General features: G+C 31.6%; 1 protein-coding gene across 1 annotated transcript in view; it reads left to right on the top strand.

Moving 5' to 3' along the window:
- Positions 1 to 16,678, top strand: part of LOC139486655 (cadherin EGF LAG seven-pass G-type receptor 1-like) — a 42,478-nt gene extending 25,800 nt beyond the window's left edge. Inside the window, exons 6-19 of the mRNA XM_071271583.1 lie at positions 822 to 1,007; positions 4,097 to 4,218; positions 5,424 to 5,592; positions 5,807 to 5,940; positions 6,612 to 6,789; positions 8,384 to 8,542; positions 9,155 to 9,295; positions 10,695 to 10,817; positions 11,413 to 11,601; positions 12,457 to 12,650; positions 13,436 to 13,805; positions 14,351 to 14,705; positions 15,863 to 15,903; positions 16,556 to 16,678. Coding sequence (XP_071127684.1) covers positions 822 to 1,007; positions 4,097 to 4,218; positions 5,424 to 5,592; positions 5,807 to 5,940; positions 6,612 to 6,789; positions 8,384 to 8,542; positions 9,155 to 9,295; positions 10,695 to 10,817; positions 11,413 to 11,601; positions 12,457 to 12,650; positions 13,436 to 13,805; positions 14,351 to 14,705; positions 15,863 to 15,903; positions 16,556 to 16,635 — 2,441 coding nt within the window. The 3' untranslated portion in view covers positions 16,636 to 16,678. The remainder of the gene's footprint in view (positions 1 to 821; positions 1,008 to 4,096; positions 4,219 to 5,423; positions 5,593 to 5,806; positions 5,941 to 6,611; positions 6,790 to 8,383; positions 8,543 to 9,154; positions 9,296 to 10,694; positions 10,818 to 11,412; positions 11,602 to 12,456; positions 12,651 to 13,435; positions 13,806 to 14,350; positions 14,706 to 15,862; positions 15,904 to 16,555) is intronic.

Below are 16,678 nucleotides of genomic sequence, written 5' to 3'. Positions count from 1 at the left end.
CCTTCTGCTACCTTAACATTTTATCACTTTTAGTACACGTTTAGAAAAAACCATATGAGCCCTTTCAATTTCAGGAGCCTTGTGTCCAATATTTGGCCATTCTAAATTATTTTTCTATGCACGTGGGTAAATTCTACCTTATTCACAGTATACCATGTTTTTAACAGTGGTCTTTTTCACTTTCAGTTTACGTTTAACAAAATAAACATATGAAACCTTTTAATATCAGGTGCCTTCTGCTACCCTAAATTTCATAGTTCAAAATACTTACAGCATAGGTTTCAAATAAAATCAGTTGTGTTTCATGGTAATAACTAATAATCATTCTTTATTTTATCAAAGATACTGTATATGGGCCTTTTAGCTTGTTCTAACAATCTCGTTTGTTTATTTACTAAATGACCATTCTGATAAATAAACAAAAATATTAGACGTACAAATGAATTTTTTTTGATTTTTTTTTAACTTATTTCTTATTTCCGATACACGACACATGTTACCTTACATTACTAAATATATGGATAATTTTTTAAAACACATTTTACAATTTTCGATGCTGAAATTCATTTGTAAAATGCAGATATAAATGTTAAGTATGTCATATTTGCACTACTTACCAATTGCAGTTATTGGTATCTATATCTATAAATAAATAAAAGAACAGGTGATGACAGTATACCTCAAGTAATATTAATAGCTCAACAACAGCAAAAAAATTAAAGCTACACGTCAACATGGTTGTGTGTTGTTTTTGTTTTTTTGTTTTTTTTTATTATGGTTTTTTTTCAATTTATAATGTAATTTTTATGATTTACTTCTAGGTGAAATACCAGCTTTCACAAACCTAGATGATACTGTTGCAATAAGTAACAACGAGGTTGCTGGAAACGTCATTTTTACTCTCGCTGCAAGTGACAGCGATCCTGAAGATGCCGGTCTGTTGACTGTAGCACATACAGGGAGCACTGGATTTGCTTCAACTTTCTTTGAACTCGACTCTACCACTTGTAAGGCATCAATATCAAAAATCGTAATTTAAAGATTTGGAAGACACAATTAAAAAATGTCCTTTTTCATCAGATATTTTCAAATAAAAAATGTATTTATTATTAATATAAAAAAAAAACACACTGCGGGGAGTTTTAAAAGGTACTCCTTTAGAATAATAATATTGTGCAATTGTAATGGAAAACTTTCTAAAGGAATCTGGGACACTTAATGTATGCATTTAATCTTTATATTATCATATTGTTATAGGCTAGCTATTTGTAGAACAAAAACGTGTGCAGGTGGTGTAAGTAAGCGATATATTTATAGAAATAATACAAACTCATATCACTTTTACAAAACCAAGCCCAAGATTTTGAAATGTTTGATGAGTCTCTTAATCTGTTGCATCCATTTAGACCAACGGAAGTTGTCAGTACAGCAACGCTTGTTTTGTTCAATAAATACCCACGCCGGAAATTGAATCAAAGATATATAAAAAGTTTGAAGCGAAATTAGTATCATACATTTGGAACAAGTGAAAGGCTCGGTGCAATGCTAGAACGCTCAACGATCGCAGTACTTTCCTTACAAATTAAAGTCAGAGCTAAGAAATAACATAAACGGTACCAATTTACTGCACCAATTGCACATTTCGACAATCAATGTCTCTTCAGTCATGCTCGAAACCAAAATATTTCAAAAGCTTATTAAGATGAAGAGCTATTAACCAAAACGGACCAAAACGTATACACAAAGCCGTGAAAGGAATCAGAGCTTTGCATGATGGAGATACATTCCTTAATTTCAAATAATTTCCCAAATTTTGTAACAGCAAATTTTAATAACATAAAATCCACATTTTCATGCCAGTACCGAAGTACTGGCTACTGGGCTGGTGATACCCTCGGGGACTATCAGTCCACCAGCAGAGGCACGAGGGAGATACATTCCTTAATTATACCCTCGCTTTAAAAAAAAATAGGGTATACTGTTTTACCTCTGTCTGTTCGTCCATCCATCCGACCATCCGTCCGTCCCATGAATATTTTTCGTCGGATCTTTCTCAGAAACTGCATTACAAGGATTTCTGAAATTTGGTTTCAGGGTTTATATAAGTCAGTTAAACCGTGTGATGCGTTTTCAGATTCATTACTCAACAACTTCCTGTTTACCGAACACTTACATCATTTTACACATGACATCCAAGTTGAAAATTTTCGTAACCTTTTTCTCAGGAATTACATTACAAGGAATTCTGAAATTTTGTTTCAGTGTTTAAATAAGTCAGCTATACCGTGTGATGCGTTTTCAGATTTATCACTCAACAACTTCCTGTTCACCGAACACTTACATATTTTTACACTATTAAGATTATCCACTTGCGGTGGGGGTATCATCAGTGAGCAGTAGCTCGTAGTTTCACTTAATAAGGCACTGGCTACGGTTACATAGAAATGTAACAATAATAACAATATTATTGTTACATTGGAGACTAATTGCCGGAATGCAAAGTTGGGTGAGGAACCGATTAATTACAAATGTAACAATAATTACTGAGGCTACGGTTACATTACGTTATTGTTACATGAAAAACAGCAATGTACGCTAGATTGATTAAACTTAAATCTTCTATAGTTGTGTTGCTTCATTCTTTCATATATGTACTAAACAATGCTTGTAATTTAATACTGATAAATAATAAAATATTATTATTCAACAAATGGTGTACAACTTGAATAGTTTTACTACGTATTAATGGTTTTGGTGTTCTTTTAAAAAGATACTACTCAAGATTAGGAGTGTGACTGTCAAAGGCGAAAAATATAGTTCAATAGTTTCACTTTTTTTAAAGTAGTTAACTGCACACCTACTCTTAATTATTACTGTCATTATACTTTGGACCAATTTGGTTTATGGTGAAAAAAATAAAACTTGGGATGCGTTTTAAACGAAACTGAAACAATATCAAGACATACATTTCATACAGCTTTATAACTTGACGCAAATTGACAATCAAAAGCAAAGTTTCCGTGGAGGACGTAATTTCGTTCACCAAAAATGTGTCGGACTTTAAAAACAACTTACTGGATTTGAAGAAATTGTCATTGTAAATAAAAAAATACAGTAAATAAATTGTCTGTTATAAATATATGTAATAAATGTCCTCAACTTTTATTATTTAGTACATATTACTAGTCCCATCGTACATTGCTTTTTTTCACGTAACAATAACGCAATGTAACCGTAGCCTCAATAATTATTGTTACATTCGTAATTAAACAGGTCCTTATCCAACCATGCATTCCGGCATTTAGTCTCCAATGTAACAATAATATTTTTATTATTGTTACATTTCCATGTAACCGTAGCCAGTGCCTATTTTAAATAATTTCCAAAATTTTGTAGCAAGAAATTTTAATAACACAAAATCCACATTTTTATGCCAGTACCGAGGTACTGGCTACAGGGCTGGTGATAACCTCAGGGACTATCTGTCCACCAGCAGAGGCATTGACCCAGTGGTAGTAATAACATAAACGGTACCAAAGATGCGCATTTTGACAATTAATGTCTCTTCAGTGATGCTCGAGGTCAAAATATTTCAAAATCAAAAGCTTATTAAAATGATGAAGAGCTATAAACCAAAAAGGACTCAAAAGTATAGCCAAAGCCGGGAAAGGAATCAGAGCTTTGCATGAGGGAGATACATTCCTTAATTTTAAATAATTTCGAAAATTTTGTAACAGCAAATTATTATAACACAAAATCCGTATTTTCATGCCAGTACCGAAGTACTGGCTACTGGGCTGGTGATACCCTCGGGGAAAATCATTCGTTTATAATTATTGACAAAATATTGTTCTCATTAAGACAGTTTGATCCTATTGTCCTTAAAATTATACATTTCATATTTGTATCTTTGCTTTGTATATAACGTGGTATGAAAATAACATCACAACAAAAATGTAAGAAGTTTAAATCTAAGAGGCAATAATCTGATAAAATATTCAGGATATTTTATAGTTTTGTTTTTGCATTTCGCGTATCTACAAGTAAGAAACTATACACAGGTATTTATAATTAGATACCTTTTTGTTACAAACAGGGGAAGTGAAAATAAGGTCTGGTGTTTCCCTTTCCCCTGGAGACAATGCAATGACTTTTAGTGTAACAGATCCATGTTCAAGGTCATCATCTAGTACTCTGACGGTACGAGTAGAGAACGACGTAAGTATATTGAATACTTTTGTTGGTTGTTATCATTTTATACAATAATTAAACGCATAATCTATTAAATGACCGGGATGTAAGTAAAACACATGTATGTATACTGTCAGTACTTTTCAGTTTGTTAGTTATCTGTGCAGTACCACTAATATTTGGGCTTGGCAGTAACACATAACTAAAATAGTTCTTACTAATGCAGATTAAGTTGTTTACTGTAACTTTTAAGCTGTTATAGATATTTAAACAAATTTTGCGTCCTTATTTTTAGAGATACTTTATTTAAAAAGTCCATAAATTTAGAAACCATCTATGGGAACTCATTCATCTTTTGAATAAACGTATTTTTAAATGCTATCGAGATAATACCAAGGTATGATATTCGAGTATTGTTTTTTTTACCGGTATTTACATTTGATATATGTTGTTGTTGATATCCTTAAACATAACTCGATAAGTATTGTCGCCCAAGTATGAAATCTTATGTTCCTACATCCTGTCGATATGGTGCACTTATATTTGGCATTGCACAAAGTAATGATTTTTTTCTTAGAACGTTTATGACGTTTTGACTCTGGATCTGTTAAATTTGTTTCGATTGATACTTTGGTCTTGAATAACATGATTTTTTTTTGAGTTTTTTAACGGTACTTTGTGTATTTTGTCTTTTTTGTTGTTGTGCTAAGTGCAATATGAAATGCCAAGCCATTTTCAACAGATTTTTGCGATTCGTTCATATGTTTTGTTGTTTCACCAGTGTCCCATGTTAAACCCCGCCACATTGTATATGCGAGTGTCCCAAGTAGCGAACGTGTAATTCAGTGATGTAGAATATGTCCAGATAACTGACATTGTTATTGCAAATTTGTAAATATATGCTATTTATGATTTAGAATATGCAATAACAAGAAAAAAATAGTAAAACTATTGTTAAGCGTATAAAAAGTTGCGATAGTTGTATAAATGAAGTTGCGTGCGTTTTGTGGATAAATTGACACTAATGGACATGAAATCGTGTCATTACTGCATGGATACGTGACGCCATTATATCATATTTGCAATTATTACGTCCTTCCCATGATCTAAAAACTATTAGGCATTTGGATCAAAAGTTCAAATTGCCGATAAATCACACCATCAGATAAACGGTGAAAGTATTTGGGATTAAATATTTCCTGGGTCAAAATATGAAACATTGAATTTTACAGCCACCAGTGATAACAAGTCTGGCTACGAGCAGTTCGATCACCATATCTGAAGACTTAACAGAAGAAACTTTATTGCATGAACTTATCGTAACGGACTCAACACCTACTACGTGCCAGCTAGATTCCACAGGAGTTCCATTTGAAATTAAAACTATATCTGGGAGCACGAGTAAGTTTATACAAGACTGCAAGACTGCGACATGAGACAACTATGATGGTGATCCATCATAAAACAATTTTTGAGAATGACAACAACTATAGGTCAATAAGAGACCTTAAATGATGTTCAAATGGAACAAATTCAGTTTATTTTGTTTTCATACATTTTTTCTTTAAAGTTTCATATAGTATATTTAAATATACTTTTTGTTATGTAATTTTAGATTATGGCATATTCCTGACTGATGGTGCATCCATGGATTACGACACACAAAATGCATATGTCCTAGATTTAGATTGCACTGATTCTTTTGACGTCACAACGGGATTATACACTGTGTACCTTGTAAGAAATGAGGCGAGTAAATAACCTATTGTGTATTTCATTAAACATTTTATCAATTGAATTGAATACATTTTTTATGTTCATAATTCCAGAAAATCATGCATATTTAAAATTATGGAAGAGGAAAAAAATTTAAATAAAGAGGCGTAAGATACCACAGGGATAATCACAATATTAAAGCCGTAGGTGTAACCAAAAAAAACCATTAAGATAACGGCGATAAGTAAACAAAAGATATCACAGGTGTTCCAGAAATGTTAGCAGTGATAAATCCATCAAATTAACTGACCGTAGTCATTATAAATCTAAGAATATGAATGATATAGTTATTGTCGTTTTGGTTGTCGAATGATTCATTATACAGTTGACAAATTCGCGCCTTTTTACGATGTAAAAAAAAAAATCCACAAATGTTTCCTCTTAATGACACCTTTGAATACCATTTATCACTCGATCTTTTATTTGTCAGTGATACTGAAATAATACGTAAAAAGGAATAGGTTATGCTAACGCAACGTTTCCCAAATTGAATGGTCGACTGCCTTTGATTCCGAAATGCTGTTTTAGTAGTTTTAGTAGTTACAATAATCTGCAACGATCACTGCAAAATGCATGAAACAAATTATTAATAAAAATATCATTCTTAAAATGATCACCATAAATTTTATTGTTACTTTTTTTAGCCGCCAACAATAAACGGACTACCAAGAGCTACAGATATGCAAGAGGATGTTGTTGTTGAAACAACACTCTACACATTATCTGTAACAGACCCAGAAAGTACTGTTGTGACATGTGATGTCACAGCAATTACCCCAAATACAAATATTATGTTCATCAAGCCATCGTCAAACTTTAATGGTAAGTATCGAAACTAAAAGAATAAGAAATGATACTGGAAAAGTATATTGCTATAACTTTACATGTATATGTCGCAAGGATAAATTACCACATAAAATTCTTCCTCGCGGCGTTATGACGTCCAAATGATTTTGAAAACGAAATCAAGTTTCACCATGCACTATAACAATAAGTTAACTTAAGTTTGTACAAACATAAACGTTGAACATGGTATCAAAAATCAATTAATTGTCTTATATCGGGAACCGTAGTGGAAAAATGGAAAATCTGTAGAAATGTTCGGTATTATCAATATATTGGTAAATCATCAAGACGGTTAGGCGGTTTCTTATTTGAGATGTTGCTCTATTGTGATAAATTTATGAACTATAAGTCTTTTGGTTATATCTTTAACAAAAATGTTGGAGCTTTATTATTTAGACAGGTCCGTTTGATTGGGAGTTAGGAGGATTTATAAACATAAATCAATTATCCTGATTCTTCAACGTTAACAGCAGTTTGACATATACTTGCTAGGGAAGGTTCTGGTTCCGTTATTTAGATATGAAACATGTTGTCTCTTATTAAACTTTGAACAAGACCATTTTCAGAATTTGATTTGATTTTTCAATAGCTCAAAATTTTGTTATCTATATCAATGATAATGAATTTTAAATTCTACGCAGGCTCTACGAGTTTCAAAAATTTTATTCTGTAGTGCGTTTTGCGTTGCACCTGAACTAGATTTACAAATTCTTTCCAGTGCAAAGACTAAGGGTCATTTGTTTTGTACACGTAGCGAATACAATGTTCCTTTTTTTTTCTCTCTCAGGCACACATTATTTTACTAAATGAGGTTATAACTGCCGCACTTAATTTAAGTCATTGAAACGTAAAATAATTTAAGTCATTGAAACGTACGTCACAGTGACATACTTTTAGGAGATACTGCGCTGCAAATGCACCCTAATGTATGCGTTAATATAATATATTAAATCTTTTAATTTAATATTGAAATTGAAAACGCAAATTCCGTCAGCTAAACCGTATTGTGGTACATGGACAGTTTCTAAATGGTATATCTGCATACATAACTATGTGGTTGCATATATTTTAGTTTCTTATAATTTGATGAACATTCATACGATCACACTGACAAAACGCTGGTAATTATGGTAATTCTCTAATAGTCCTCCGCAACCTGATGAGATGAAATACTGATTTGTGGTCTATAAAACAGTGTGGAATATATAGGTTATTCAAAATTTTATTCTGAAACCTGAATAATATTTCATTGAATCATTGGCCCTAAAATAAATTTCGTGCATCTTTAAAGCAGAAAATGTTTGCAAGCATAGTTGAACAATCATCTGATTTCGTCTTTTCATGCGACTGTCATACAAGTGACAGATTAAGCTAGCTATAAAACCAGGTGTAATCAACCATTTTCTACACAAGAAAATGCCTGTACCACGTCAGGAATATGACAGTTGTTTTGCATTTGTTTGATATGTTTGAGCATTTGATTTTGACATTCATAAGGGACTTTTTTCATTAAGTATATTTTGTTGAATTATATTTAAGAAGTAATTATTCAACATTATTGCTTTTGCAGAATTTGACATAGTTTTGCAGTCAAACCCTAACCTTCAATATGACGTGGTGAGAACCTATAGATTGGATATTCAGTGTACTGATGGTCGGCGTTCAGATTCGGGTGTCTTTTTTATGAATGTTTTACGTAACAAACCACCTGTGTTTTTGAATCTTCAAAGTAAGACAATTGTTATTTCTTATTTCTTATGAACTTGTTTATGTGTTAAAGTGATTCGTTATGTTTGTTTTCAGTATCATTTCATTAATGGAGTATTGTATTTCCTCTTGGTAAAAAGTATCAATTGGAACTTAAGTTTTAAAATCATTTCCCCTACATTGTATAATGAACCGGTAATTGGTTTTTCATACATTAAGACAAGCATCAATTTTTCAATTTTACAAACACCATAAACTGTCTTATTAAACATAAGAGAGGCGATAGAAACCAAAGAGATATTCAATCTCATTGAAAGAAAACAAACTGACAATGTCATGGCAAAAACTGGGGGAAAAAACGACCACACGACAAACAACAGTACACAAAACAGAACATAGAAAACAAACTAAAGACTGAGCAACATCAACCCCACAAAAAACTAGAGGTGATCTCACGTGTTATAAAAGGGTTAGTAGACCTTGGTCCATGTGTGACGAAGAACTTATCTATCGTTAAAAATTTACTTTATGCATTCTTATGTGTCTAAAATAATGCTACATTTTATTACATTTTAGTATATTATTTGTTTCTGTGCTTGTTTTAAAGCTGGTTTGCTCCGACTTATATTTACAGATGTAACAACAGTGTCGAGTGTCGCATCTTATATTGGACAGATTGTCTTCGACGTTGAGATATCTGACCCAGAAAATGACCAAGTCCAGTTTTCTATGTTTTGTGTCCCGTCAACCAACTGTCCGTTTGAAATATACCACTGTATGATTTATTCTTATATATAATCTAAATAGGCTATAGCTGTCTACAAAGCATTGTTTAATTAAGACATAATTCATGGAAGCCATAGATTGTTCAAAATTTACACATTGCCTGGGCCGTGATATTCGAATTTTATCCTGAGAGTTAGCGAGGGATAAAATTAACGAATACCACTGCCCAGACCATGTGTAAATTTCCAACAATCTATGGCTTTCATGAATTATTTCGATTCTAATAGGACAAATTCGGTCATTAACAAACTGAAGCGAGGGTGGGTATGCTGTGTGTGTGGCTGTTCTTTTTTACTCCCTGTTAGATAAAGCTCAAATATCTTTATAAATATGTAGCTTGCATAGGTTATTTCGTGAATAACCGCTAGAAAAAAACTATCTTAATTCTTTTAATTCTCAAAAACATTTTGCCATTTTTTATTTACATGTTTTTCTCGTAATTAAGCTTCAGTTAAATCCAAAGTTGACATTTCGTAACTAAGGAGCCGCCATGTTGACTTGCTAAAATGAGTAGATATGCGAATAATGCAATAGAATAGAACATAAAACAAAACCTACCTCAAAAATCAGTTTTAATACAGTATCATACAAATTCCGGTGGTTCACGGAAAACTTTCAACTTTAGCGGTGTCATTTGTATGACGTCATGTTTTGAAATGATTTAAATGCGCCAAAAAGATTAATAGACTTTCGCGGAATTTTATTTTATTTTTATTTTGTTAATATCTCCGAGCTCTTGTGAATACGAATAAAAGTTATTTTGTCTTTTTTAAATTGCACTTTTTAAAACAATAAAATCGGCAAAGGGTCTGCAAATAGGTTCCAATACATGTAGATTTACGTGGGAAGAATATTGTAACAGCCATTATTATGTATATCTCTGAGTCTGCGCTAAGTATAGATGTATCGAGAATTTTATCACAGTGTTGTTTACAAAGCTAAAGAAGCACGTCATATTAGAATGAATTATATTTCACCTAATAAACAAATCTAGTTGCAATTACCAAAACCAAATCTGATAGCAATTATCAAAACAGATATATTCATATAATAAGTTTGTATGAACATTCATAAAAAGAGAACTCGAAAGTGAGTTGTGGCTTTAAAATAGAAAATTAAATATAACTTATATTTAAGCTACGTTGTTGCATGGAAGGTAAAGGTAATTTTTGAAGAAAATAAACATTAAAGTTGCGTTAAAATAATTCCAAGAAGATAGCAAAATGCATAATCCAATAGCGAAAGAAACATTGTTCAACCTTTAAAAGCAGTAATCATCTTTTTATAAGTCGGCATAACACCTGTTTAAAATTGCATAATCTTCTCAAAGCATAGAGTTACATCAAAAGCAGTCTACGTTTCCATATATTTTTTATAATGTATTGTAGCTGGCGAAGTAGTCCTCACTCGGTCGATAGAAGGTGAATTTGTACCAGCATATGACTTATATGTTTATGTTACCGACGGAAAGTCAACAACAGGACCTAGGTCATTGACAGTTCATGTCCTAGGTAATATTAGTATGAGTTAATCTTTAGACTTTTATTTAAAGTTTTATCTTCTGGAAATTGCAACTGCTTTTGAAGAATTTATCGATACCAGAGGATAATCTGATTAACCCAAATAAGATATTTTAATCATCGTTGATTAATGGATTATATTGCTAAATAATTACAGAAAATCTTTAAAATTGACATAATAGATCTAAAAGATTTCTTCCTTACACATTTACCGCCGTTATATGGAAACAAGAGCATTACCTGCAGTCTAAATGGAAGTATTTCTATATATATGATGTATTATTGTTAAATGAACTGTTTAAACTTTATTGTGTGTGTCTTAATTATAGCAACAAAAGAACATAGTATTTACAAACAATCTTCATTTTAGGATAACTACCATTTTAACAAAAAGATATCTAATCAACTATATGCACGTGTAAACACTATGCCGATTCGGATCGTTAAACATGTCTTTTTTGCAACATATTATTGTCTCAAAAATTCATTAGATTTAGAATATGTAGGTTATAATAATTTTAGTTTAACAAAATACATAATAATATACTAGTTCATGTTTTCTATTCCTTTAATGTTTGTATTTCAGATATAAATTACGTACCCGTTATAAAGAATCTACCTCTTCCTTCAGCTTTAGTGGTTTCCGAAAATTCTGCTCTCGGTTTGAGTATATTTCAAGTATCCATACAAGACAACGACGGGTCGGATACACATATATACTCTATGACGTCCTCTCCATCTGATGGAGTCTTGTACTTTGATATTGATTCTGCAAGTAAGTTTTAAACTAAGGTGGTACCTAACACTACAGGAAGATACCTCTGTAAAAATCAGCTAAACGTTTTATTCGCGTTGTTTTGTTAAGGTAATAGAAAGCTTCTCAATGATCAAAATTAGTGTTTGTCAAATTGCTATATAACCAACGATTTTTTTCTGACAAAGTAGTTGGTTCAGTTTTTTGGATATTTTTATAATTTTGTCAAAGTAAACATTTTGTCAAAATTTTATGAAAATTAAACGAGCCAAATTGATATTAGTCAAGGTGTAGTCAATTATTGATTATTGATTGTTATGCACTGCTTACAGTAGAAGGACCATTATATTGTTTTGTCTGGTCTTCCGTCCGTCTTCAAAAAGGTTAAGCTTTGATTATGGTAGTCCACTATGAAGTTATAAGTAACTTTAAGATTAGTACACAGATTTATAATTAGGGATGTGAAGTTCAGAAAATATATGTCAAACTAGGATCATATTCGCAGTTAATTTAACATGTACATGTATATGGTGGTAGTGTGGATGGATTGTGAAGACCTGATGAGTCGATGTAGATGAAACGCGCGTCCGGCGTATCAAATTATAAGCCTGGTACCTTTGATAACTATTATTGATGATTGATTATTGTGTTTAATGCCACTTTTAGCACTATTGGTAAATTGTTATTGCTGATAATTTTTGCTATTTAAGATAATAAAATCGTTTAATTAAAAATTGTTTAGAAAAAAATTAACAAATGCACAAAATTGTTAAACATCGGCATTGCAGTGCAATACAACCGTTAATATTTAAAAAATGCAGTTAGTTTAAGTTTGATGAGATAATAGCTTTATACAATTTTTGATTTTTATTCAAGCTGGGCTAATCAGTACCTCTGACACGTCAAATATCAATTATGAAGCTGTATCATCAACATCGTTTACTTTTACAATAACAGTGTCCGATACAAAGGACTCGACATCTCAGAACCTAACAGTTACCATTGCTAATCAAAACGAGGCACCCGTATTTTCAAAAACATCTTATGCACTTAGCGTTGATGAAGGTCAGGTATGTATTTTTAAAACAAACATTCAAAATGCGCGATACATATTTTTACAATTCTGTTATAGATAATGGATATTTTAAAGTGTTTCTTGCCGTATAACACACAGAGAGGTGTCAGGATTGATCAAATAAAAGATCGACAGTAGGGTTTAATGTTTAGGTGCGAAAAAAAACCACTGGGTCACTTTCGTACGTCAAAGAGATTTTCTCGATATATTTTCACCAGGAACGCTTTACATTTGAAAGCCAAGAATATATACATAAGTTGACATGGAGCAATTTGACCACAAGGGACATAAGATACTACACCCGGCTCATCAGGGGTTATTGAAAGAGTTTGAATTCTTGGTTTTTCTAATATGTTGTTTCATTTTTAACCGGTCGTTTTATAAATGTATGTTATGAATTATGTCAGTCCAAAAAAATAAGTAATGATCAGATGATACCATCAACGACTAGCAGTGTTTAAAATGCAGTACTAGTATTTGTTTTGTTATTGACAAGTATTCCCTTCAACCGGAAGTTTTGTTTCGCTTTTAAATGAACAATTTGATACGATCTTTCAAAATAAAATGGTGGATATGTTTTCAACAGGAATAGGTTCAAAATAATCACTATGGTGAAAGAGTGAGTCGTAAGACCTGTAAATTCATTTTACTTAATAAACATAAACACATATTTATAGAAAAAAAATCAGTTTGAAAACACAGGCTTATAGATAATTGAAAAAGAAATATTTTTGATGTGAGACTTTTATAATTCAATTTTATTTTATTTCGATTCGCAAGGCTGGTACCATTTTAGGTGACCCTGGTTATTTGTATCAGGATGAGGATACTGGTGACACACATAAGTTTTCTATGAACTGTGCATCAAATGTTGGATACTTTTCGATAGCTCCTACAACAGGATTCATCAGCCTAGCTACGGATATTGACGTTGATGCTGCCGGATCTGCAACGTCTTATACCTGTACTGTTAAAGTGTCTGATGGTGCTTTAACCGATAGTGCGTCTCTAACCATCAATGTCAACAATGTCAATGACAATACGCCAAGGTTTTCCAACAATTTGTTTACATATTACCTGGATATTAATTACTCTCTAAACACTGTGTTTGGTTCCACGGTAGCAACTGATGCCGATGCTGGCACATTTGGTAAGTTACCAAAAATGTTTAACTTTGATTCAAAAATCTGTTTTGAAATGTTTGATTTGAATTTCAGAATAATACTCTCGTTCCAATTTATAATAAACCTTATGTTGAGGTAAGCAATAATTGGAACGCTTAAATATCAATGATGGAACGGTAAACAGAATAATAAATATATAGTATATCCAAAAACAAATTCGAATTCATGTTTGATTCTAAATTCAGTTAAAACTATTTACAATGTAATACTGTTCGATTAATTTTGAAAGAAGATGATATTGCACCATGTGAACATTGTAGTATTTCCCAATGAAACTGGTCAAAGCAATGTACGACCATTATTTCCATCCTTGTTTCTTTATTTTTATGAACAAATTCCGTTCAGTAATTAAGTAAAAGATTTTGGTTGTTAACGCTAGAATATATGTATCATGCTTATACGATTCAGTTGATGCGTATTCATCTTTCTTCACTTACAAAAATAACATTGTTAAAAAAAACCGGATAAGACAACAAATATATGAATGTTTTTTTTTCTCGTTATTTTACAGGAACTTTTATTTATAGCATTGACCAAACGTCTTTAGGAACAGAAACATTTGGAATACAAGCAAATGGAGATCTGTACTTAAAGAATTCGTTAACAAGTTACGGCTATGGTTCAAGTATGAGCTTTGTTGTTCAGGCAACAGATACCGGAAGTCTTCAGGGGACAGCAACAGTTTTCATCGTCATACCACAAACTACTACAACCACAACAACTACAACAGACCGACCTCTAACATTTTGGGAATACCCTTCTAACCCAGCGTGGGTTATTGTTGCTGGTCTTCTTGGACTTATAATTATGGTGTTGCCTTGTTATATGTGTTATAAAAACGGATGTTCTTGTGAATGGAGGGGACGGTAAGTCATATTAAGTTTAAATATCCGTTATTATCCAGCATTTGTTGTACTTTAAATCTCATGAAGCATGTGCAATCGCTGTGTCGTGAGTTTTTTAAATGTTGTCACAATTTTCATGTAAGATTTCGTTTATTTCAACCTTTAATATCAGAGCAACATTGGCATAGATGGAATCCAGGTCGAGAACCTGAAAACGTCAATTCTAATTACAATTTAAAAGAAAGCTCCAACTATTATTTCTACTTGACAATCTAATGTTGTATATACTTTTCTGAAGAAAAACACAATACTTAAACAAGTAATCATTCAACTAACATAATATTGATATGCTCAATTACTTTGAATTTCTATATTGTAATTATTCTTGTTATAACATCTAGCCATTTTAGTGATATATTGACTTTAAAAAAAAGATGGTTAACATCTTGGTCGTTTAAAGACCACTGTTACAATTGTTATATTTTCCTAATAAAGAACATCAAGCTGGAGCTTAATTCTTTAACGATAACCAAAGCATAAGTACAACATTAATCCTGTTTTGTTTTATATAAATTAATAATGCTTTTATAAGCTAAATTTCATTTTGTTTTTCTGTTGTTTGAATAGTTGGACGTGGAATTCACATTACTTCAATAATTATCTGATATCGATTTACATGCAGTAATAAAAAATGTCGATATACAGTGATGCATGCGTGGCAAGAGATACGTGTTGACCAACGGCACGTTCTTGTTCAATTTTAAGTCTAGACTATTATTTCGGAGTTTTATCTTGTCTATACATTATAAAATTGATTTAAGATTATTGCACATTTGATGTTCTATTAATACTACCTACAACTATCCTCTAAAATAATAATTGTAAGCTTATATAAGTTTTATAAAAGATGGGCGCAAAAAACCCAAAGGGACAGTCAAACTCATAGATCGAAAACACGAGTAAGAACATTTTCCATAACAAATTAACTGATACCCTTATTGATACTATACTATTTATTCTTTATTTGAACTTCCTGAATTGTCCACTTACCAAATGAAAATAAATAAAGTATTTCTTGAAAATTTAAGTTAAAGTTTCCGACCAAATCAATTTTCTTATTAAGGTTCAGATGTTCAACGTTGAAATTTTAAGGTACCACCATATATATTTTGTTTCAGACCTGGTGACTACCAGGAAAGACTTCAAGAACCATCAGAAAGTAAGTATAAAATTGATATACTTGTAAGATTTAGGATAGTATTCAATAATTGTTATAGTGTGAATATTCAAGACAATTAAAAACTTTTTTAAGCATTATTTTCATTTCTGTTATGTCTTTTCAAAGAAGCGAATAGATTTGCTTGCATAATTAATCAACAAACAACACGACGTTCTGTAAACCTCCAACCAGTAAATCGAATGTTGACCAGTGCAAATGATATATAATCAAATTAGTGTTTACTAGATAGCCAAGTGATGGCTACACACAAACATACCAACCTTATTAGGAACATGACAGTTGTTTTCGAATCATAACGTTGGTGGTTATAGCCGAGTGTTTGATTTGTTACCTTTTATTGACACTTTTTCCTTATATAAAGTTTACCTTATAGTTAGATATTTTTGTTAATACTTTTTTATAATGATACTGACTAAGATTTTTATGACCAAAAAGGATAAAAAAAAAACTGTCATTATAAATTAATGGTAAAAGACTGTATCCCACAGTAGCATCCACTGTACAATTCAAATATATACACACGATGATACTAAACTGTACAAAAAGATGGATCATTCTTAGCAAAATAAAACAGTGATGAATTAAACATAAGCTGTCACTGATCTAGTATTGATATTATTAAACATTTTAGATAACCGGAAAAAGGACAAACAACCGAAAGGTTATTCAAATGGTAGTTGGAAAGCATGGAGATGGTACGAACAGCAATGAATACAATACTTACAGGGATATAAAAAATAATAAAAAGATAAAA

The sequence above is a fragment of the Mytilus edulis genome, chromosome 1 (assembly GCF_963676685.1).
Source record: "Mytilus edulis chromosome 1, xbMytEdul2.2, whole genome shotgun sequence".
Taxonomy (NCBI): domain Eukaryota; kingdom Metazoa; phylum Mollusca; class Bivalvia; order Mytilida; family Mytilidae; genus Mytilus; species Mytilus edulis.
Note: the sequence above shows the minus strand (reverse complement) of the source record. Positions and strands in the feature narration are given on the sequence as shown.